General features: G+C 32.9%; 2 protein-coding genes, 1 long non-coding RNA gene and 1 other non-coding gene across 5 annotated transcripts; 1 reads left to right on the forward strand and 3 right to left on the reverse strand.

The window, feature by feature from the left end:
- Positions 1-866: 866 nt before the first annotated feature.
- On the reverse strand, positions 867-3,188 carry LOC133675505 (uncharacterized). 2 transcript variants are annotated; one of them, XR_009835436.1, is made up of 3 exons: positions 2,976-3,176; positions 1,452-1,919; positions 867-925 (listed from the first exon to the last, which is right to left on the reverse strand). It is a non-coding gene; the product is annotated as an uncharacterized LOC133675505 (long non-coding RNA). The 2 variants fall into 2 exon arrangements; XR_009835435.1 differs by lacking the exon at positions 867-925 and having other exon boundaries at positions 1,432-1,919; positions 2,976-3,188.
- Positions 2,784-2,900, reverse strand: LOC133676381 (small nucleolar RNA snoR113). Its single transcript, XR_009835592.1, has one exon. It is a non-coding gene; the product is annotated as a small nucleolar RNA snoR113 (small nucleolar RNA).
- A 3,148-nt stretch (positions 3,189-6,336) lies between the features above and the next one.
- LOC133675022 (uncharacterized) lies at positions 6,337-11,337 on the reverse strand. The gene is made up of 8 exons (XM_062096288.1): positions 10,808-11,337; positions 10,533-10,650; positions 10,060-10,406; positions 8,746-8,862; positions 7,669-7,785; positions 6,887-6,979; positions 6,719-6,811; positions 6,337-6,638 (listed from the first exon to the last, which is right to left on the reverse strand). Exons 1-8 carry the CDS (start codon positions 11,323-11,325, stop codon positions 6,554-6,556), a joined length of 1,488 nt encoding a protein of 495 aa, XP_061952272.1. The 5' UTR covers positions 11,326-11,337; the 3' UTR covers positions 6,337-6,553.
- A 496-nt stretch (positions 11,338-11,833) lies between these two features.
- On the forward strand, positions 11,834-20,319 carry LOC133675023 (uncharacterized). The gene is made up of 6 exons (XM_062096289.1): positions 11,834-12,260; positions 12,365-12,499; positions 12,610-12,703; positions 17,805-17,899; positions 19,398-19,565; positions 19,869-20,319. Exons 1-6 carry the CDS (start codon positions 11,915-11,917, stop codon positions 20,027-20,029), a joined length of 999 nt encoding a protein of 332 aa, XP_061952273.1. The 5' UTR covers positions 11,834-11,914; the 3' UTR covers positions 20,030-20,319.
- Positions 20,320-23,993: the final 3,674 nt, after the last annotated feature.

The raw sequence follows: 23,993 nt of genomic DNA on the forward strand, positions 1-23,993 counted from the left end.
TTATTGCATTGTTGGTGAGACTTGTAGGCATTCTCATTAATAATTCAAGCAATGTAGAACTACGAGTGCACCTCATAACACCAAATGGTTGCATGACAATGTCGTACTAACAAGGCCAAGCACCCATAACTTCCATATTTTTTGTAATGAAGAATTAGGCATGTGTCGCGTGATATTAATGAGTGGTTGCATGGTGCTGCTTTAACAAAGCAGATGTGTACTAAATATTTGGGTTGTTCGAGAATGTGTATGATAATTTTTTTCCTTTTCCTTTCTCTCTTATAAGTTATTTGGTCAAGCAAATTTAAGGACTAAATTGAAAATTTATTAAAGAATTAAGGACTACAATAGAGAAGAAAGGGAAAGAAAATTGACGCATACATTACACATGTTAATATGTGGAAAAAATCTATCACCTTGTAGTAGTGTGTATAACACTATTCTAACTTTAATAATAATTTTTTTTGACATTATTAAATTCATCTCGTTAAATTTTTTATATTATATTAAGATTTTTATATTGTATTATGTGCGGTCTTATAAAAGCTATTGCAATGCTTCAATGACCTAATATTTCTTCTTTCTTTTTATCCATTTTTTTCTCTTTCATACCTTGATTTGGTCACTAATCTACTATTGTTGGTTCGGTCTTTAACTCAATTTTATTTTTCTTTTTATTTATTACTTTTTTTAACTTTGGACTTGGGCTTCGGCCCATCAAGATCTCATGACAAATAAAAATGACATTTAAAAGATAAATAACATACTAAATACTTGTGAAATAAAGAAAAACCGATCCTTCACAAAATTAAACATGCATCCATTCATTTGATTTTTTAGTTGCTAGTCATTAAATGACCCCAAAGTTTCAGAATCCAACATTTGTTCATTTGGTACTTGATCTTTATAGAAACTCAATAATTATCTAAAAGCTATAAGCTATCTTTTAAGTAATTAAACTATAGATCTGCCAATTCCAATAACATGTGATAAGAAGCTATCTTATTCTTCCCCAATGTTAATATTATTTTGTTTGATACTGTTTCTTTCTTTATGTTTATAAGAATATAATCTATAATTCGTTTTAGTTTTGAGTAGAAATATTTATCAAATAAATCTATTTTTACATTATTGTCATCCATGATCACGACTTAAAATCAACATGTCCAAACGATTTAAAAATATTAATTTTAAATAAAAAATAAATAAATTTTGACATGGTTACTATAACATAATTTCAACTCATCAATTATACCCATTCTAATCATTATTATTTTTTAAAAAAAACTTCATTTCTTTATTTATAACAGTGAAAGTTTTCACAAGCATCTCAACAGAAATCTTTTAAGTTGTCACAAGCGAAGTCATTGAAGCGGTTAGCAGAGAGCAATATAAACACACATCAATCAAACATCGAAGGCAGAAGAAAAATAAGTGATAAAAAATGCAACATTTTCATGAGGATGAAGGTAGGTGCTACTTTTGGTGAGTTGTTTATGCCAAAGAACAAAACACTTTACTGGCTCAGAGTCGGAGTAGCTCCACCCAGCATTACAAACCCTAGTCAAGTTACGTAATGATGGTAAACATACCTAGCTATTTACATATACATACAGCTCAGTTCAGTGTTAGAATCCTAAATTTGGGAATCCTAATCTACATTGATGAGAATACATACACAATGCATTAAACAATGCCAGCACATAAACCAGTAGCTGTTTAGCTGTTGAACTGCTTAATCTAGAAGCCTGGTATAAACTTTCTCAGGCCTGCTATAAACTTCAAGTTGTGGTTCCTTGGGCGAAATATTGAAGAACATCGATAAGTTACGAAGTCATCACCATTTTTTCCTTCATATAAAGAAAGGAAGAGAACTTTTTATTGAAAAGAGAATAGACACCATCATTGTGAGTTTTAATCTGCATAAAAAATTTCCTAGATTTCAGCATACTTGAAGTTAAACATCATTAAGTTCATTAGAGGTGCTACAAGCATGAACAACACCATGTTTAACCTAAAGACAACCAATGTCTAGAACAAAAGAAAAAAAAAAAGACAAGTTTTTCATTTAAACTGAAGTCAAATGATAGGCCTTCGCTCTACTCCAACATGGGGTATCTATCAAAAACTAAAAGGAGCACGGTTTCAATTCCCTGGAAACAAATTCCAGTAAATATTCTTCACCAGACCAAACATATAATATATCACAGCACTTGAAATCCCAAAGTCAGATCTTTGCAGGTTCACTTAGCTATTAGAGAGGATGGTTTAATCAACAATGTCAGCCTCGAAAGAAACAAAATCACAAAGAACCCACATCTCAAATGTCATAGATAAGCATCTTAAGCCAGCTGTTGAATCATTGAAGGTTGAGAATATCACAAATCACCATGAAACAAGAGAATTAAAAAGAAACAAGTCAAAATCCTCATCTCCTTCAAAATCCGCATGCCAATTTAATCAAATGTTCTCGAGAAAGAAAAACACTTGCGATAAAAGATACCATATGAAATTCTCATACAGATGAACAAAACAACGTTGGAGTATTATTATACTACATAAGGTCATATGTATACCACGGCACGAGGAAGATTAATTATATCTCCAGGTGACCTAACACTAGGCAGATTTCCCACACTTTCCAAGAAAATATTCAGCCGAATTCCAGGTTTCGGATACGATTCATCAACTATTTTCACTGTGCAAAAATAATATGCAAACAAATCCTAAAAATATAAAAATTTGTAAAAATTAAATACACACGCATATGCATATATAAGAGAGTGGCTCAGAAAAGACACCTTTATAAGAGAAGTTCATCAATCTACTACCGACCACGAAAAATTAATTAGTTTTCTGGTAGCAGCCGTAAGTCCGGCCTTTTTTTATCATCATCGCCACTCAAAAATCAGAATTTTTTTAAATCGATAAAAAATAAAAGCTGAAACAGGAGTTTTTTTAAAAAAATACCGTACCCGAACTCGAGAACGACGCCGATTAGATTGCCTTTTGCTAGTTAATAGCAGAAACGGCCTCCTTTATTTACAGAAACTTGTAGTCGTCTCCCTCTTCCATCTCTCTCTCTCTCTCACTTGTGACTATCATCTTGTCCTCCCTCTACTTATTTAGGGTTTTTGTGAAGGGAAGGAGGCGCACTTTTTTTTCTTTTTTCTTTTTTTTTAATTTTAAGCACGTTCTTACCTTTTTGCCCTTTCTTTGTTCTAAAATAAAAGGTAGATTTTCGAATAAAGTTTTTTTCTCTCTTTTTTTTTTATAAAAAAAACATTTGGATAAAGTTTGTAAATATTGTTGCTTATATATTTTAAGAATTATTTTTTTTTTTTACGGAAAAAAAGAATGATTTTACTGGAAACACTCATTCTAGCAAGCATTACTCAAATTACAATATATTAAGAGTTTGTTTACAGTGCAAATTTGTCTACAGTGCAAATTATGTTTTTAAAAATTTGATTTTTTTATTAAAAGTTATTTTTTATATTTTTTTAGATTGTTTTAATGTGTTAATACTAAAAATAATTTTTAAAAAATAAAAAATATATTATTTTAATATATTTTTAAGTTAAAAATATTTTAAATCACAATTATTACTACAATTTTAAGCAGGTTGTTATACAATAATCTATTTTATTCCTAGTTTTATGAACATGTCTAAAGGCATGTATAGCAATCCACGAACAAATTTAATTTGTTTTTGTTATTATTATTAACAATACAATAAAAAGGAAAAGTAATACACTAAAAAACATATTATTATTATTATTATTGTAGTAATGAATAATATTTTCCTTGGTGGGCTCTAAAAAACATATTTACCTTTTTTTATGATTTTTTAATTAATTTTTTTTAATTTTATCCTTTGATATTATATTTTATTTTTTATTATGCTATCTAACTTTCATAATATGAATCATGAGTTTAACAAGTTAACTCGGTTAATTAAAGCTTTTTTTCTTAATTGTTTTCTTCAATTTCATCCTTTAATATTGGGTTAATTGAGAATTAGACTTCATGATTTGTTTTATTTGCTTTATATTAGGTTAATTCAGTCTCATGACTTGAGAATATTGTTTAACAAGTTAATCCAAGTTGACTTAAGTTGTTTTTTGTGTTTTTTTATTTGAGATTTTCTCCAATTTTATCATTCAATGTTGGATCGGTTGGGGATTAAACTTCATAATTTGTTTTGATTTGTTTTCTATAAGCATATATTGGTCTCATGATCAGGGTTACAAGTTTTTGGTATTTTGGTTTAATTGAGTCTCTCTCTTTTTTCTCATTTAAAAAGGTTATCTCAGTCTTATATCCTTCAACATTAGATTTGCTTTTTATTAGGTTGTCCTCGTCTCATAATCCAAGTTGCAGGTTTGACAGATTAATCCAGTTGAGTCGATTTTTTTAATTGACTTTTCCCTCTAATTTCATTATTTAATATTGTATTTGATTAAGAATTAGACTTCATGATTATTTTATTTTAATTTTTATGAAGTTATCTTAATCTTATGACCTAAGAATAGTGCTTAGCAGGTTATAATCTATATTGACTTTGCTCATTTTTTGTGTCATTGTTTTAATTAAATTTTTTACAAATTTCATTGTTTAACATTGGGACTGACATGATCGATAAATAATTAAGTTTTATAATTTGTTTTTATTTGCTCTTTATGGGGTTATCTCAGTCTCATGGTCAACATCATGAATTTGACAAGTTAATTCGGGTTAAATCAAATAGTTTTTTTGTTTTTTCTATAAGGTTACTTGGTCTTATGACAACCACCGTTATTTTTTATGTTTTTTTTTAATTAACATATTTTTTTAGTCTTATCCTTCAACATTGAACAGATTGAGAATTGAACTTTATAATTTGTTTTGATTTTCTTTGTATTAGGCTATCTCGATCTTATAACTCGAATCGCGAGTTCCACAGGTTAACTCGGGTCATTTGTTTTTGTCCTTCCTTAATTGTTTTTCCTTTTAATTTCATCATTCAACATTGAGTTGATTGGAAATTAGGCTTTATAATTTGTTTTGATTTGTTTTTTATAAGGTTATCATAGTCTTATAACCTAAGTCACGGATTTGACATGTTAACCCGAGTTGATCCAAGTCAATCCGATATGTTGTTATCTTAATGTAAAACAAAATGTCATTTTGAAAAAAATCTTGAGTTAAACTATATTTTTATGGTCGTTTAAGTTGTTTTTTAGACCTGCAAAGTCAACCGGATCACATCAAATCAACCTTCATATAATTTAATTTTTTTATTAAAAAAATATTAGGGATATTTAAATATTTTTTTAATTTTTTTTTAAATTGACCCGACACCACGGGTCAAAGTTCCATTAAAAAAACTAAAAGAGATAGTTATATCTATTTTTATTAAGGATTCACACAGTGACTCAAGTTTAATTTCTCATCTTTCTTTTTGTGAGAAGACAATTTATCTTACTCTTTTTTTTTTTTATTTCTCTACGTGTCCTTTCCTCAACTACATGTCTTCCTCCTCTCTCTTTTTGAACTTTTTTGCATCTAAGATTATGTTTTTTCAATTCTATCTCCTTTTTATTAACCAGATCAATAAAGGAGAGAAGATGTAGGGGAGGTGAGTTTTCATAGATTTAACAATGATTAAAGAAATGCTTGATTTGTAGGTTTCATAAAAATCAACTTAAGAAATCCATATAATCTAGCACGAATTTAACTTTCAAAAGTCACAGGCCCGATTCAAGGAAAAAGATTCACGGGGAGGAGTTGTCGTTGCTACTTGGGTCACCAACACACAAATCCACCATGTTACTAACACCCTGTAATTTAATACATTTGTAAATGAACTTTGAGCCTTAACTTAAAAAAATGAGTTTTTTTTTTTGCTGAACTTATCTAGAATTTGCTGAAATTTTTACCAAATAGAATTTTCCCTATACCGAGAGATCTCAAGTTATCAACAATCATCTTATCAAAAACCATTCCCCTTCCACACTACTATATCATGCTCGGTGTCCTCTTCTAGTTATGACTATTCAAACAATGTAACAATAAAAACAACTATTTATTTTAATTAAAAATTATCATGTCAATCCTTGACTTGAAAAAAAAAAAATTATAATAGTTTAAAAAGACCTATATCCGACCTTAATTGAAAAGGAAAAATAATCCTAATCAAACATGAAAAAATAAAAGCTGAAAATCTAAAATTAAAAAGAAAAAACTAAAATTGAGAAAAAAAAAATTTTGATCTAATTTGAAAACCTTCTTGACCTAATTGATTAAAAACTTGCTCGCAAAATCTTCTAAAAAACTTTGAGCACAATACAATAGTTAGATTAAAAGTTATGTTTGTTTCCGTTAAACAGGTCATTTGGCACAATCAGACCTTTTCTTGGGCCTGCACAAGTCCATCTTATCCATAAATATACAAGTCAGGCTTTCCAGGTGATGTGAATGCAACATATCCATATTTTACTATTCAGATCCTCCTGCATCATGCATCCTCTATCTACTAATAACTTAACAAGGGCTTTTCCATATCTGTTCTTCATATTCGGTTGTTGCTTCCTTGGGGCGCCTTACATTTACACTTGATGCAGTCTTTATTCCTACTGAAATTCAAAAAGTCACACCTACATAAACGGAAAGCAAAAGAGTTAAACACATCTTTTTTCATAAAAGACACTCAATGATGAGAGTGAGGAAGACTCACGATGGGCAGTGCCACTCTCCGGCCATTATTTTGGGGCGCACACAATTGCACTTTAGGCAGACTTTATTCTTACTGAAATTCAGGAAGTCACACCTGCAGAAACAGAAAGCAAAGAGTAAGATGGATTTTATCCTGAAGACAAATCAATCAGGAGAGAGGGAGACTCACGATGGGCAGTTCCACTCTCCAGTCTTTCTTTCAGGGCGTGGATCTCGGCAACGTAAGCATGTCTTATTGCTAGCAAAATTCATGAACCCACAGCTGCAAACAGAAACCAAGTGATATGGACAGAATAATTTCAAAAGCAGACAATAAGATGAAAAAAAAAAAAACAATATCGAATTAAAATTCCATAAGAAGTTGATAGCTTTCAAGATAGGCAAATAAAGATGATATGAAAGCTGGAACACATCTTTCATAGGCTTCCTCTTTGTTTCTTTTATATTTCCATGTGTTTTTTACTGACATAATACTTACTAAACAAGGGATTTAATGGTAGTGGTTCGTAGGGAGAATAGCATTTATTACATTTTTTTAATGTACTTGTGCATTCTTCATAAGATAAATTTCCTTTAACCATCGCCCCAAAAAAATCCTAGATAGAATTATTGATGACAAGAACTATCAATGAAATTATGTTGGATGTCATAAAGCAAGAAGCCTCACAATACGGTAACAAAAATGATTCACTAGGGCAACAATATGCCCCCAATATAAAAAAGGCAGACACGCATCTTGTGTTTAACATAAAAGGTACAAAGAACTGCTCTGTCATAACATCCACAACCCCCTCTTCAAAAGCACCAAGCTTTCATGCTTTTAAAATTTAATCAAATAAAAATCTCATTAGGGTGAAGAACACATTATTTTCTCCTCAAACGCTCCCACCACAATGTCAATTGTATATATCTACATTGCGCTTGTTACTAGGACAAAAAAATAAGGTTTACCTGTTGCAATTCCAATCTCCCTTCTTCATTTTCACATCATCTACACCGGGCCTCTTTGGGCCCTCTGCTTTGCACTTTAGGCATTTTATATTTCTAGAAAAATTCACGAATTCACAGCTGCACCCGAAATGGAATGTGCCAGTTAATGGATTGAATGAGACAAAGGATGTAATAAGAGATGCAGCAGGTTTATGACAACATAGAGAAGATTATGTTAGACCAATATGAAAATAATAACATCGACTCAACTACAGAAACTGGAGTTTGCAGGTTATTGCTCTACAATTCAAAAAAGAAAAAGCATCAAAAGGATTTCCTTGGGTTTTTGGAACAGATATAAATAGAAAGGCTAGGAATTTATTCCTCAAATATTGTTTACCATGGGCCACCCCTGCAGTATAATATAATTACAAAGAACTCCCTCTAGTTTCTAGAATCAGACCGGTAGATTTACAAATTACTCCATTTGATTAACACGATGGCTCTTATGTCTTTACAACTCACAGATGGAATCACCATTACAGTTGTTGAACTTAAAGAAGAGGGCCCTGTGATCTCATAATACTGTGAGATTTACCCTCGTCTGTATTGAACAACATTATAGGTTCCTGAGAATTAACAAATCAAAGTTTTTACTAGAAACTATAAAAAAGAAAAGAACAGTCAGAAAATGCATCAAAAGATCCTAAAAGTCACACGAACATTTATAAGAAAATCAAATGCCCCTTGAACTAAATGCTCTAGACCAATCTTTCAACAAGTGTGAGAACAGTTTTCTACCTGAAAAAATAGCAAATTGCATTCTGCCCTAATATTTAGTGAAAACTGGCTTTTAATAGAGACAAAAATCATGCAAAAACTGGATAAATAAATGGTTTCTGAATCTAGCAAAGGAACTCCAAAGGCATAATGAAACTGGACCAACAAAATACAGCACAAATATAACAGCTAAAATTGTAAAATCAATCATGGTTCGAAGTTCAAACATTTGTTCTTTTCCCCTAATACTGTCGATAGAGCAAAAAACTTAAAAAGGTCAATCACAGTGTAAAGAAAATAAGATGATAGGGAGCTTACTCAGAGCATATCCAATCTCCTTTCTTAGCTTCAATATTGTTATCACCATCCTTCTTCGCACTTTGTTCACCACATTTTTGACATCTTTTATTTTTTGAGAAGTTCATAAAGTTGCATCTGCAAGAACATACCAAGGATTTCAATAAACAAAATGCAAATTTTTCTAACGGGGTATCACACTGTATCTGTTGTCTGCACAAGCATATAAACACACAATTAAAAGCAAGAGAAAAATGTGAGATTAATACAGAGCTGCACTTTCCCAACAGCGACCACCTTCCCAAGAAAAGAAAAAAAAAGAAAAAAGAATAGGAGCATTGGTGATGTTCATCTCATTTTGACACTTATATAATAAGTTCTGGCTTCAGATTCATATTGAACATCCACATGCATGGGCATTCCCCTGTGCAAAGACGAAGAAAGCTCTAGCATGCACGCATTTGAGCACAAATGTAACATTCCTATAATCTACATCATCAAGGTACTAGAGACAATGGACCTTCTGTTTCAGGCTTAGTCTTATTAGATGACTGAATTGTTACTGGAGACAAAGCCATGGACATCATTTAATTGTAAGTGACTTGGGGTGATTAGTGGTAAAACACTGAAAAAGAACTGGCCTCTCATAGGACACAATAGATGCAAGGGAATGGCAGAGAAGAGATGAATCTTGTTCCTTCTCAATACCCCTTAACTAACTCCTTTTGATCTTTCGACCTCAAGCTCTCAACAACTAAAAAGTTCAAGTCTAAGCCTAAGCAATATCCTCGAAGAATGAAATGATTCCATCATATTTTCTCTTTGGGCACATACCTTCATGATGCAGTTGTAAGACGCACAATAATCTACAATAAATTAGTATTGCAAGCAAGGATGCAATGTTTGAACTGTGGGGCAATCCAAAATGGATGTAATATAATTATATTATCAAGGAATTGTTATAAACCAAAATAACATGGCGGGGTTGGGGTTACATGGAATAACTGAGAACAAAGGAGCCTTTTCCCAAATTCCAAAAAGAAGTCCTCCTGAAATCTTTGGTGGTATTAATGAAAATCCCACAAACATTAAAATAAAGAAATACAATTCTAACATGCACGCCAACAAAAACAATTCCCAATGAGGCCATGCATCTACTTAAGCTATTAAGGATCGTAAAGTTGGATTGGTTATCCAATGATCCGAACTTTGATCCCTTTTGCATGAAGAAAAAGTTCCCCTCTGATCACATCATTCAAGAATATGCAGAGTTTATCAAGTTATAAAGGAAAGAATTGTAGAGATATATTTAATTATTTTCTAATTGTCACTTACTTGGTACACATCCAATCTTCTTTCTTCATTTCGACATTATCACACAGTTGGCCATCCATGAAATCAACATCTCGCTCCTTCTTATGGGAGGCTTTGGGAATATGCTTTGGTAGTGCTGGATCTTGGGGTGTCTCACTTAATTCAATCAACTCAGAAAGCAGCTTCCTTGCAGACGTTTCAATGAGCTCACTACCAGGAGATTTCTGTCCTCCTGAAATAACAAATGGATCTAGTGCATGGAACATTAAGACCCGCACTATGTCCACGGTACGACCTTCTGCGTCATTACCTTTTAGTGTCACATACGCTCTATCACAAAAACCCCGATGAGTACAAGTGCCACAAGCCTGCAAGCAAGAGTCTTAACAGTTCATAAAACACAATGCCAGAAGGCACTTGAAAATTTCTATTGAAATGCATCTTTTTAATCACTAACAAATCATGAACGAAATTAAGAAAGTAAAGAAACATACATCCCCTTCATCCTTTTGCACGTAAGCTCTCATTCTTTTAGCTGAATTAACAACTTTTCGAAGCAGATTAGGACATCCACTCTCCACAACTGTTTGAATATCAGGTATAGACAATGATCTGCAAAAGTGAAAACAAAACAAATTCAAGACCCAATAAACATTTCTTAATTCTCAAATATCTGAAAATCCAAATTCTCAATCTTTTAATCTTCCCTTCATTTTTAAACCACTAATCAAATTTCAATCAAACTGAAAGGGGAATAAAAGTGGCTTACTTGAAAATATCATATCTGTCACGAGCAAAGCTAAGGCAAGCATTCTTTAATTGATTCATGTCAGTGTAAGCAATCTCACTAGTAGTATCTTCATCCTCTTCTTTTGTAGAAGTTTGCATAAAGTAACCCCTGGCCTTCAATTTATCAACAAAAATGACCCACTCAGGCCACGGATGTTGTTTTTGTTTCCTTTCTTGTAGAAGGGAGTTCAAGGTTTCTGTGTTATCTGTAGTGGCTGTAGCAACGGTGGCTGCAGTGGAGGAAGAGCAGCAGAGGTGGAATTGAAGGGAAGGGAGGGGTTTAAAGGAGAAAAATGGGGAGAGAGTTTTATGGGGATGGCTATAACGAGTTGTACGGGGAAAGAGCGAAGTGCCAAAGAGTAAGAATCTTGACGCTGATGACATTGGTGGAAGGTAGAAAGATGGAGGTTGGGGGTTTTGCAGGGTTTTAGGCAAATGGCAGCAAGCAAGCACTGGAGACTTATGGCACACACGGCTCGGATTGATTTTGATTGTCATCTCTCATTTTGTTTTTTTTTGGGTTTACATGCAATAATTGAATATTTACTGGTTCGTAATCTCTTAAGAATATTTTTTTATAATTAAAAAACTAATTTATTTCTTTTTTAAGTTAATATAATTTTTTTTATTGAAGTTATATTTAATTGTTAATAACTATCATAATTATGAAATAATTAATTAAATTACTAAAAGATTAGATAATGTATTATAGTAGATTAAGTGAGTCTATTTAATATTTGTAATTATTTAAATTTTTTATTTTAAATTATTTTTTTAAATATTTTTAGATTTTTTTGATATATTTATATTAAAATTAAATTTTAAAAAATTAAAAAATATTATTTTAATATATTTTTAAATAAAAAATACTTTATAAACCATAATAACCAACAATAACATAATATTCTGACATTATAAAGTAATAATAATAATAATAAAGTCAAAATTAAATTCTCACATCTAATAAAATGAATAAATCGATCATCTCTCATAAAACCCACATTTTCTTAAATAAAAATAAAAATAAAAAACCCCACATAAACCTCCTCTCTTCTTCGCAGATCTCTCCTTCTTTCTGTTGACAATCATGAAAAGAGCGTCGACTCTCGCGTCTTCCGTCCTCTCTCGGACCCTCTCCTCCACCCTCCACGATTGCAGTGGCCTCTTCACCACCTCAGCTGCTACCATCAACCACCGCTTCCTCCATGCAGCACTCTTTAGCACCACCACCAGCACTGGCAGTTCCAACACTCGCCGGATCTTCAATCCTTTCTCCACATCTCTCGTTGTCGCGGGAGCCTTGGTCTCTGCCGCTGCCGCCGCTTCTCTCTCTCAAGAAGTCCTCGCCAAGGAGCCACCACCGGCCGAGCTCGTGCCCAAGGAAGTTGTTCTTTATCAGTATGAGGCCTGTCCTTTCTGCAATAAAGTTAAAGGTCTCCTTTTTATATGCAAGTTAGAAATAATTTTATGAATATAGAGCTTTTTAGCTTTACAGTTCTTAAAATAGTTGATTTTTTTTGTTTGGTAAAATTTTCAGCATATTTGGATTACTATGATATACCATACAAAGTGGTGGAAGTGAACCCTATTAGTAAGAAAGAGATCAAATGGTCTGATTATAAGAAGGTACCTATTTTGTTGGTAGATGGCGAACAGCTTGTTGATTCTTCAGGTTATTTTCATTGTGATTTTTCTTAAAAAGGGATTTTGAATTGTGTTGATGGATTTTATTTTGGTGGTGTAAATTTCGGTTATTGATTATGTTGAATTGAATGTGAGCAGCTATAATTGATAAGTTGGGAAACAAGATCCATGGTAAGGAAATTGTAGATTCTGCTTCTGACAAGGATGACGATGAAGAGAAAAAGTGGCGGAGGTATGGTGCCTCACTTTTGTAGCTTAGTTTTCTTTTTCGGTCATTTTGGTTTTTTTGTTTCAATGAAGACAGAGATGCATTACCGGTTTCATAAAAAGGGAATTTATTATTTATTGTTATCATATAAAATGGAAATGTTTAAATTTAGGGCAAGTTAATTTTGTTGGCAATGTCTTAACCTTAGTAAGCTTGTTCTTTTCTTTTGGTTAAAAAGACCTTTTTCTTTAAGTTTTGGATTTGGTGTTTTAGGAAAAGCATATAAGTAATGTAGATTAGTTTTCCATGATTTTCATGAACTCAGCTTTGGGTCCATATATCTTTGTCAAATTTCCATCTGAATCCAAGATATCTCTTCAATTTATATGGGTCCCTGGTATGAGTTCCTCTCTCCTTCAGTCAAAACCTACACGTTTACATTTCAGCCTTAGGTCTCCCTCGCAAAGTCTCAGAATTGGTAATCTATATCAGTTTCAGCACTGGTTCTTCATTATTTGTATCAAATTGTAAATCTAATCATACAGAAGATACGGAATGAGAGCTGTTCGATCTTGATGCATTAGTTATGGCTGCCTTGCTGGATGAAAACTTAGCCCTGTAGCAGATTGATTGCTGTTGGGTAGGTTGTTTAGCTTGCCATATTCTATCTGTGATTGGTTTAAACCACCAACATTCTCTCACTTGACCATGAGTTCTTTAACCTCTCTCAAGTTGTGACATCTTAAAATAGGTGATAGAAAATTGTGGAGCTCAAAAATTCATATCCCACACGTAGGCCATAATCCAATTGCAAGCATTAAATTTCTAAGACTAGCGAGAGATTTTCTCATAATTATGGCATCTTTGTCATTGGAATCAAAGGTTTAACTTTGTTTCTTTCTTTTTGGTTTTTTATTCTTTCAAAATATTTTCGGTCATTTTATGTGTTTTTAAAAGTTTATATTTTCAAATAGAAGAACAACTCTTTTTTTATTCCCCAATGTTGATGGTTGTCCAACATAACTGCTGCTTCTCACGTGCTGTAACTCTGTACACCTTGAATGTCAGCATTTGCCAGCTACACTAGGTTTTTCCTAACTAACATCTCATTTTGGACTTGAATTGAAAATTTTAAATGTGCAAATGATACGGGATAAAAGAGATTTGAAGATGAAGCAATAAGCTAAGAAGAAAAAGGCAAAGAAAAAGAAGAAAAGGCCAAAGAAGAGAAGAATGAGGGTTGGAAAAGTTTGCAACTTTATAATTTTTATCCAATTCATCAAAATTGTCTACCATTTAGAAAAATAAGATATAAATACTAAAATCATAATTAGAATAAACAATTAAGCTCATAGCCTAATAAATAAAATACTTAACAATAGCTAAAATAAAGCTTAATTAAGAAACTTCAACTAAAAATTCAAATAATTTAAACTATAAAAACATAAGTTAAAGTCCAATCTCTCAATGATTTGGGCTACCCTCCATCATCTATGATCATACAAGTGCATAATCAATATCTTGGGTCCGGTGTCTCCACTAACTATCTTGGGATTGGAGAAACTCGATTCCGTCAAGTCTAGTTCAAGACGGCTCCAATAATACTTTCAAAGATCATGATCAAGTTGTTGCAATGTCTCTCTAATAATCTAGGTATAGTCTGAATCTGGTTTTCTAGCTCATAAACTGTGATTCGCTGAAATTTACAATCTTTGGTAAAAACAACTTGTGTATTCAAAGTAACATTAATATGTTCCTTTTGTGCCAACGATAAGGATAAAAGGGTAGTGATATTAAAAAGAGCATTGGGAATACGCTATCGTGTTTTATATATAATGAAGTCTTCCATGTTAAAAGTAGAGCTAATATCAAAGTTTAGTGTCAATTTAATGACATCATTATTTAATTCAATCATTTGCAACACTTTGAATAGTCTAGCATTACTCACTTGAAATTTATGACTAGTTTTCAAAGGACATTATTTAGGTCTAATCTGTATTATGAAATAATATTTCATAATACAGATACTTGTGTAAATCATGATACTTGTGTAAATCAACTCTAAATTTGTATTGTTGATTACTTGCTTGAATATGTTTTACGATCTTAACATGCAAATTATGAACTCTATATGCAAAACACTTAGTTGAATCAAACCTTTTAGAGTGAGGAGACATCGAAAGAAGATCTACAAGCTTGCTAGGTTTGTAACTATGAACACTATATGACTGAGAATGTGGAGTGAAACAAACATTATTTGAAACTTTAGTATATATAGCTTGAACATAAATTGGTAAATTAAGATTATCTTTATCCTCCTTATCACGTGTCAGGGGTAAGGGATTGTAGAGCTCAACATGTTGCTCTAAACTTATGACGTGCTGGACGTCAAGTATGAGGGGGGTGAGGAGCATGCGGATCTAAACTTTTGACATGCTGGACGTTAAGCATGGTGAGTGGGGAATCATGTGGTTTAAGAGGACTAATATCATGAGACTCTTTTAAGATTATATTTAACTCTTAAAGCAATTTCACTAAATTTTTTTCTAAAACTTATGACTCCACTAAAATAGAATTACTATATTCTTTATTAACCTCATCTTAATACTCATTTGGATATATAATGTTAAGTCCCTCATCTTGCACATCTTCTTCATCTAGGTCACTAAAGTTGTCAAGATTAGATTCATACACTTGCACACAATAGTTTTTCTTTTCACCTATATCCTTATGTTCTTGGATGACTAGGGTTTAAAGGTGCAATTGAAGAAGATATGACCGAAAACTTGACAGTTAGCACACTGAACCTCTGAACTTATTCTAGACATTTCATTAACGACTCTTTTTCCTTTTCTTTATAAATTTGAGCGCTACTGCGATTATGTCTATATGATGGGTAGCCTAACAAATAACCATCATTTCTAAATTGAGATCTAAAAGGGATACTATAAGGGTCTTAACATTTTATCAATTGACTTATTATAAGCAACTCATAATCTTGTATTATGGTATATGCTTGGTCAAGAGTGAAATCACCTATGAGCTAGATCTCTTTTCTAAAATCATCATTCAAGCCTTTACAAAATCTACGCAAAGTCATGACTTCATTTTTTTATGGCACATCTCATCATGTAATCATTAAACTATGTTATATACTCATTGATAGACTTGTTCTTTTGTCTTAGATTGTTCCATTGGTCTTAGAGTTTATTTCTACAAGACTGAAATATGTACTTCTCTTATAGTTTTTGTTTCATTTTGGTCCAATAAGTTATAAGAGGTTTACATTTTATCTCTAAACAAATCATCAACATCTCTCCAATAAAGTTGGACTTCACTAATAAGTATCATCATAGCAAATCTAACTCTTTTATTATCAGACAAGTTGTGCCACTCAAAGAATTGATCCATGTCATGAATTCACATATCAAATATTAAAGGGTCATGACAACCCTCAAAAGTGGAGGCTTCCATTTTGTTAGGACTCATGACTCGCTCATCAAGGTATTTGTATTTCAAGTAACCTAAATGATAGTCATATTGGTGGTGCTCAAGGTGAACTTGTCTACAATGATTATTGTTGTGATATGTATTGGTCTTTGGGTACCTTATTTGAGAACTCTCTTGGGGTTCAATGCTTTTAAACATGTTGGTCACTTGAGTTTGCATAAGCTGTAATTCCATAAGTGTATCACTAATGGTCAGGTCGATGATAAGTGTAGATTCAAAGTTAGATACTAGATGACCATGACACAAATGCATGTAATACTAATATAGAGATGAAATTGAGATTACAAATGGTTCTTGCAAGCGGAATCATAATATAAAAATAAAGATATTAACATTTTTTTTCTTATTGTGGAGATCAATAAAAAATGGAGCACATCGGGAAAATTAGAAGCATGCAATGCTAGACATTCTAAGTATGAACAAAAAATCAAACACAATATCAGAGACACAAACTTACAATTATAAAAGGGGACAGGATACTAGATATCAATGACGAAAGAGGTTGATGAATAAAAATTAAAAGATAAAAATGTAAGGTAGAATTTTTTTTAGGTGCAAAAGTAATATTAACAACAACTTTAAATAACAAATGTAAAAAGCAGAATAATTAAATTCAAGGAATCAGAAAGTAGAGTAATTCATTGACCGAGACTCAAATAATTAAATTTGATTACGAATGACTTTGAATTGTTGATGTCATAATGTCCCGAATAATGTCCTTTTGTTGTTTGCACTTTCCCCTTTTTTTTTTTCCTCTGTTTTATTTATTTTTTTCCGGTCACTTTTCACTTTTTATTTCTCTTGACCACTTTTTTTTGTCATGGTTCTCTCTCTCTCCTTCTATTTTGACTTTTGATTTTTTTTTAATAAATCAATATAAAAGATAAACTAAATGAGGGTTGAAAAAATCTGTAACTTTGTAATTTTTATTCAATTCATCAAAATTGTCTAACATCTAGAAAAATAGGATATAAATACTAAAATCCTAACTAGAATAAACAATTGGTTCATAGCCTAATAAATATAATACATAACAATAGTTAAATCAATACCAATAAATAAAGCCTAATTAAGAAATCACAACTAAAAATTCAAATAAATTAAACCTAAATAAAGCTCAATCTTTCAATGGTTTGGGTTATCCTCTATCATTTATGATTATACGAGCGCATAAACAATGTCTCTGGTGTCCCACCAACAAATAAATTTGTTGATCGACAAAAACAAAAAATAGAAAAAAGAGGAAAATCAAATAGAAATTCCCAAAAAGCTGGCTGACTAATTTTTGCAGTTATTACCTATAATTTTGCTTATGCATATAGATGAAGTTATGAAACATTTGTAGAATTGTTTTTGGCGACGTGCATGCTTGTGATCTGATGCATACATAATTTTCTATTGTAAGAAAATCAATGCTCTCATACTCTTGCACATGCCATGCTTACATAATTTGGTCAACATGTTTATGCCATTTTTGGTTGATGTTCGTAAAACAGTTGTCAACTTGTCACGTTTTTGTTTCTTTTCTTTCTTTGTAAGCACAATACTGGTTAGATTTTAGTTGTTGCTGGCATGCCAATGCTAGATCTTGACATATTATTTATTGCTTATTTAGGTGGGTTGACAATCACTTGGTTCATGTCTTGTCTCCAAACATATATCGAAATACTTCTGAGGCTCTTGAATCCTTTGACTATATCACAAGCAATGGTAAGATGATCCATGGATATGCATACCTGAATGAAACAGTAGTTTCCCTACAGCTGACTCTTGTGGGAAAGATATCTTTGGTTCAGTTTATGCTTTTTTCCATTTATAACTTTATGCCATGATTTATAATTATTTACCTATTGGTATATGGTTCCATTTTTTTCTCAATTATTAAACGAGGAAAGTCTGGTATGTTTCTCCTTATAATAGTTGCTCCATATGCTCATGATGCCTTTGAAAAAATATTATAATATTTTTGGGAAACATTGTAATTAACTACCTATCATAGTCCCTTTTCTTGTACATATTTCTATTCATGTTCATTTGCAAAGCTTTTATTTGTAGATTACTCTTAACTTCATTGATTATGTTCAAAAAACATAATATGCCACCTTATTTGATTTGCTCGGGAAGGCTTTTCCACTCAATTTTATTCCCTGCTGGATAACGTGAACATGAGTTACCTAGATTACTCTTAATTTTGTTGCATTGATGATTATGGTGAAAAACATGATATGCTTGACAGTATGCATACACTTTGTAAATCAACGGACCATTTAAATATCTTTTTTCTATAAAACATTGCCAAGCAATGATCATATAAGTTATCTGCACCAAAAAATAAAAATAAAGAATTGATGTGCGAAGTTTGATAGTTAAGAAATAAAGTACAGATTGTCACCTGCATATACTAAATGCACCATTGTTTAAGATTTTCAGTTAGTTTAATAGTGGCCAAGTTTTTATGTGTTGACATTCATCAAACTTAGCAATAAGATGACCAAGTTCCTGGGCAGTTTCTCCTCATAGTCTATTCTTTAGAAAGTTAGAGTTGGTGTCTTAGAACCACTGATAATTACAAACTTGTCTCTAAGAACATTTTCCCAGTAAGAGCAAAGGGAGAGAATATTTTGTCTTTGAGAGCAATCTCATTTTGAGGGCAACATTGATGTGGCTGGTGTAGAACATTATGTCAGGATATTAGAAACAAAATGACTTGACACCCCTGTTTCATTGGGAATTTCTACATTATTATACTTTTGGTTGTCAGATAATTAATCCCATTAACTTGTCTTTAATATTCTAGAACTGGTCTATGGCTCCATCAAGCTTTAATCATGCTGTTCTGTTTTCAATGCTTTGTATCCCATCTCTCGTCTAATGTAAATGTGTGAGTTTGTTATTTTGAGGAACCTCTGAAGATCAGAAAATTAATAATTGTATTGAATTGTTTCATCCGGGGATCACAACTACTCAATAACTTCCTTTAGTCATTCCTTTCATTTGATTGCAAGTGACAGTTATCATTTCATTTATGATTACTTCATCATCCTGCACTCATCCTCATATAGGTTCTAGGTAACTTATTTCAAGTTATTGTTGTTCATAGAATTATGCTTTTAAGGTTCACTCTGATTCTGTTCGAAATTATATGTGAGATGGCATATATTTTGTCCATTTATCTTGATTTCATTGTAAACTTCTCCTGTAAATGCAGGTAATTTTAGCTTTACAGAAAGAATCACGGTCAAGTATGCCGGAGCTGCTGCAATGTATTTTGTGTCCAAGAATTTGAAGAAGAAATATAACATTACTGATGAACGTGCTGCCCTGTATGAAGCTGTGGAAACGTGGGTGGATGCTCTAAATGGCCGAGAGTTTCTTGGTATGCAGCTGGCATAATATCATATTAATGCACATGACTTGCATACTATATGTATATACATGTGCACGCTGCCATATCATTTTATATTGTAAACTCCAATAAAAAAACCAAACCAAAAGTAATGGGAGAGCAGATGGTTTCCAAGGCCAGGCCTCCATCCTGCGCAATTGATCTGCTTTATCTCATAGAAAGCTAAGATAACTTTCACAACTGTTTAAAGCTAAGATTCTGATTTTAACCTTTGCACAACCTTTCAAAGTTGTATGTGACAGATATATTTATGTTTTTTCTTATATGCCACAGGGGGGTCAAAGCCTAACTTAGCTGACCTTGCTGTCTTTGGGGTATTGAGACCCATCCGCTATTTGAGGTCTGGTAGAGATATGGTGGAGCAAACTCGAATAGGGGATTGGTACACAAGAATGGAGAATGCTGTGGGGGAGTCCTCAAGGATGAAGGCATAGATTATGCACTGCTCATTTTAACTTCCAGCTTCTACAACCACGGTATTATGAACACGAACCAAAAGATTTGATAATGATTTTGATGGCTAAACAATTTTGTGATGGAAGAATTTGAAGCTGAAGCTCATTTTTAAAAACGTGATTACTGTCGTATAATTGGAGAGAGATAGGAAAATAAAGAAATTTTACACGTGGATTGTAAAACTACCCATGGATCATCGTATTCTTAACTGGTACATTACACAGCTATCATTCTTTATGCTATTTTGGTCCTTTTGTTTGTTGAATAAGCTATGGCTGTTCAATTTCTGTTATTTTACCGGGGCCTTGGCTGTTCAATTTCTGTTATTGATAGTATGGGTGGCAGCAAAGCTACTTCAGATTTGTTTGTCATGGGTGTTAGAAAGTTGGAAAAAGACTAATGAGGTGAAATTCTTGTTCGAGCCCTTGGATGATGAATAGAATTGGTTTGCCTCTTGAATAACACCCTGCGTATTTGGTTAGACTAGTTTTCTGTTTTAAGAACTACATTTGGCACAACATCACCTTAATATCTGCAGTTACGGGACAGATCCTACTTCACTTCAAGTTTTGAAGGCTCGAGCACATCTTCTTGTCACCATGATGCAATTCTCTTCCCAGTTTTTGATGGGTGTCCCAGTCTGGTGTGCTTTTCCTACAAAGCAGCCAGCGAGGGAATTGGATTTTCTTGCATATGTGCTTGGATAGTGGACCGAATTGATTTGGCTGTTGAAACTCCTGCATATTTTGTTGAGCCTGAGCTAGGAGAGGAGGGTTTTGATTTCCTATCCTTGAGAACAAAAGAAAAGAAAACGTTACTGTTCTGTGGTCTCACAACAATGCTTTTGTTTGACCACTTTCAGATAGGAAGCATTTGCATTTCAAGTCTTCACCATCAGCGGTTTTTTTACAGAACTACAAACAGCCATATGGATCACAAATGCTTCTTCACCCGGGACAATGGGAGTGACAGGTGACTTGGGACTTGAGATTTCCTCGCACAATCATAAAAAACTGTCTTCGGGATAGAGTTATCTCATTGTCTTTAGGACAAGGGGGGTCAAAGACTTCAGATTTGCCGGACCTTGCTGTGCTTGGAGTCATAAGACTCATCAGCACATTTATGTTTGGTGGAGATATGGCGGATCTCGCTTGAATGGGGGAGGACATAATAATGGAGAATACTGTAAGGGAGTTTTCAAGGTTTTGAATTCACAACATGATCTGTACTTATGGAGTTTCTGTATCACCATGCTATAGGACAACTTAACAGAAAGAAACCAAGATTCTGTAACGAACGGTTTTAGATCCTTTAAACAATGGGTGTCGATGATTGTTTTCATTATTCAGATCTTAAAAACCATGACCAGTATTGTCCTGGTAAGAAATTTCAGAAGAAATATTCAATCCACATAGAATGCTGGTTATGTGCGCTCTAAAAATCAAAGAAAAAATGGCTTAAAAAATAAGGCAAAGAAATAAAAACAAAAAGGCTCCAAAACTCCAAGATAGGAGAGGGTGACACTTTCATCAAAAAACTGATTAAATTGAAAAAAAAATAATTAAAAAAATTAAACTATAAAAAAACGGATTAAACTAATTAAAATATTTTAAAAAAATATTCAGTTTCATAAACTTGAAATCGAAAAAATAAAAAAATCAAATCAAACTGAAACTAAACCCATTAAAAACATCCAAAAAACCCCCCAAAAAATAATATAGTTTTTGGTTTTTAATATAAAATAACCGAAACCAAACCAAACCGTACCAAAACCAAACCGAACAGAACAAAAACCAGTTGGCTGGGTTTTAGTTTTTAATATAAAATAACCGAATTAAAACCGGTCAGTTTAAACCGGTTTTGGTTTTTTTTTTCATTTTACAAAATTTCAATTTAATTATTTTTATAAATAAAAATCAAACCAAACAAAAAATGATTACCCCTATTCCACATTAAAGGTGCATCAACTTCTTCGTATCTCCGACAACAACTACCACAACAAGTGAGGATACTCATGAAAGCTTTATTAACAACCTGAGTAACTCAAGTTCTTGCCTCTTCCTCCACAAGTGGCTCTCATTGGCTGCACCACCTGCACCTCTACTGCCCATATATAACTCCAATTGAAAGAAGAAACAATTCAAAACAATGTGCACTAGAGAAAAGGAGTGTTACCATCCTCACATCCCATATAAAAGCCACTCTCGCCATTATAAAAAGCGTTATCCAAGCGGATATATACTCCAAGCATAACAAAAACAAGTCCAAGGAACATTTAGTATAAAGTCGTTGTCATCACCACCTCTCATCAAGAACTTTCTTTGAAAGTTTGTACAGAGAAAGATCTTGGAGGGAAGCTCGTTTCATGATTATAAGAACCCTCGATATGGAGGTGTATAGCCATCGCTACGTGAGAGGTTCTCTATTGGCTAGATGAGTAAGGACCCCTCTTTTCCTGATGTTCACAATTGATGGTACAGTACCTATCATATTTTCTTAATTCGCCATAAAAGATGGATTTGATTAAAACTTGTACTGTTTTGATTGTTTTTATAAACTTTTGAAGATCATATTCAGAAGTCTTTCCATATACATCTACGTAGGCTCTCTTTGTTTTTGTTGAAACTGAAGGAATAAAACACTATGGTTTGTATTATTTGGTGAGATATATAATTAACCTCTTGATATCAAAGCAGTTAATGACACCAAGAGCCCGTGCAGACATCCATGTGAATCTTCCAGCATTTCAAAAGTTGGACTCTGCTTATTGTTGGCAACCTCTTCATTCCTGAAATGGAGATTAACAGTGAATGAGAAGTAATTCATAGAGATTCTTTTGGCTTTAAATCTTAGAATTGATGGTCGCTACCCTCTTGGTATAGTAAAATTCTCATCAAATTTGGCAGGAAAATTGCTTATTGAAACTTTTTTTTTTTCGAGTTCATGTTTCACCTTCCAAGCTCTCCCTTTGACTTTACACATTTTACTGTAATGTTATGCATGTTTTTTTGTCATCAAAAGGCTGTTGTAGGTTTGGTTTCAGTGACGCATAGGAGCTTCAAGATGAATGGAAAAATGGGGTCTCTTTGATGAGTTGTTATTGTGCCATTATTGCTAGCTCTTCACAACTTGAATATGGTTTTGTTGGGACAGCCATGACTCTGCCTTTTGTTTCAATCAACCTTTTTTTAAGGAAGACAGCAATCTCCTCTCTTTTTTTCCTCTTATTTTGTTCATTGCTTCTTTGAGAAATCTACTGTAGTGTTCAGCTTGCATTTACATTCAGTGCTTGTTTTGTGCAGACTAGCTAGCTTTCGACTCCATGCCACCTGTTTTTGCTTGGCATGTAGCTGACTGGGAGCTTGCTTTTGCGTCTCTCACTGACCATAGCTGCCTTCAGTCGCACCAGCTCTAACATGTGTTTGTCGAGCCCTCTTGACATCCAAATTTTATGTTGTAGTCTCTGTTATTTAAAAAAAAAATTAATACGGGTAGTTAACGCGTATCTTAACTAATCATATGAATCCTGAAATTAATAATTATATAAAGCTTCTAGTGGCCTTGAGAGTACTTGAATTCATAACCATTAAAAAACAAATTTAAAACCTGATCATTTGAGCTACCCTAGTTTACCGTCTCTCTTTTTACTAAACCTTTTGACTAACTGCTGTTTTTTTTTCCTGTTACTCTTGTTGTTTTGTTAACCATTTTGGATTCAGCTTTGTTAACCTTAAAATTCATGTTTTCCACGAGTCTTCTAAAATGCCTTCCTCTCTTTCTGACTTTGTTTTCTCAATTCCTTGGATCCATTTTTTCCTTTTCTCCAATGGTCTTTCAACTCGCTCTGTTATACACGATTATGGAGACAGCCTGCGGCATCACGCGAGCAAGGTGACTAGTACAGTAATAAAAGTTGTAGACTTGTATTGCTGTTTTAGTTGT

Source organism: Populus nigra, chromosome 16 (assembly GCF_951802175.1).
Source record: "Populus nigra chromosome 16, ddPopNigr1.1, whole genome shotgun sequence".
NCBI classification, from domain to species: Eukaryota; Viridiplantae; Streptophyta; class Magnoliopsida; order Malpighiales; family Salicaceae; genus Populus; species Populus nigra.

Excerpts from the sequence above, each read along its gene's own strand:
- LOC133675022 (XM_062096288.1), bottom strand. The coding sequence starts at position 11,325 with ATGACAATCAAAATCAATCCGAGCCGTGTGTGCCATAAGTCTCCAGTG. Across the intron at positions 10,407-10,532 it reads TGCAAAAGGATGAAGGGGAT|GCTTGTGGCACTTGTACTCA; the intron begins GTATGTTTCTTT and ends TCTTGCTTGCAG. Across the intron at positions 7,786-8,745 it reads GGAGATTGGATATGCTCTGA|CTGTGAATTCGTGAATTTTT; the intron begins GTAAGCTCCCTA and ends TTTCGGGTGCAG.
- LOC133675023 (XM_062096289.1), top strand. The coding sequence starts at position 11,915 with ATGAAAAGAGCGTCGACTCTCGCGTCTTCCGTCCTCTCTCGGACCCTC. Across the intron at positions 12,261-12,364 it reads TTTCTGCAATAAAGTTAAAG|CATATTTGGATTACTATGAT; the intron begins GTCTCCTTTTTA and ends TAAAATTTTCAG. Across the intron at positions 12,704-17,804 it reads GAAGAGAAAAAGTGGCGGAG|GTGGGTTGACAATCACTTGG; the intron begins GTATGGTGCCTC and ends TTGCTTATTTAG.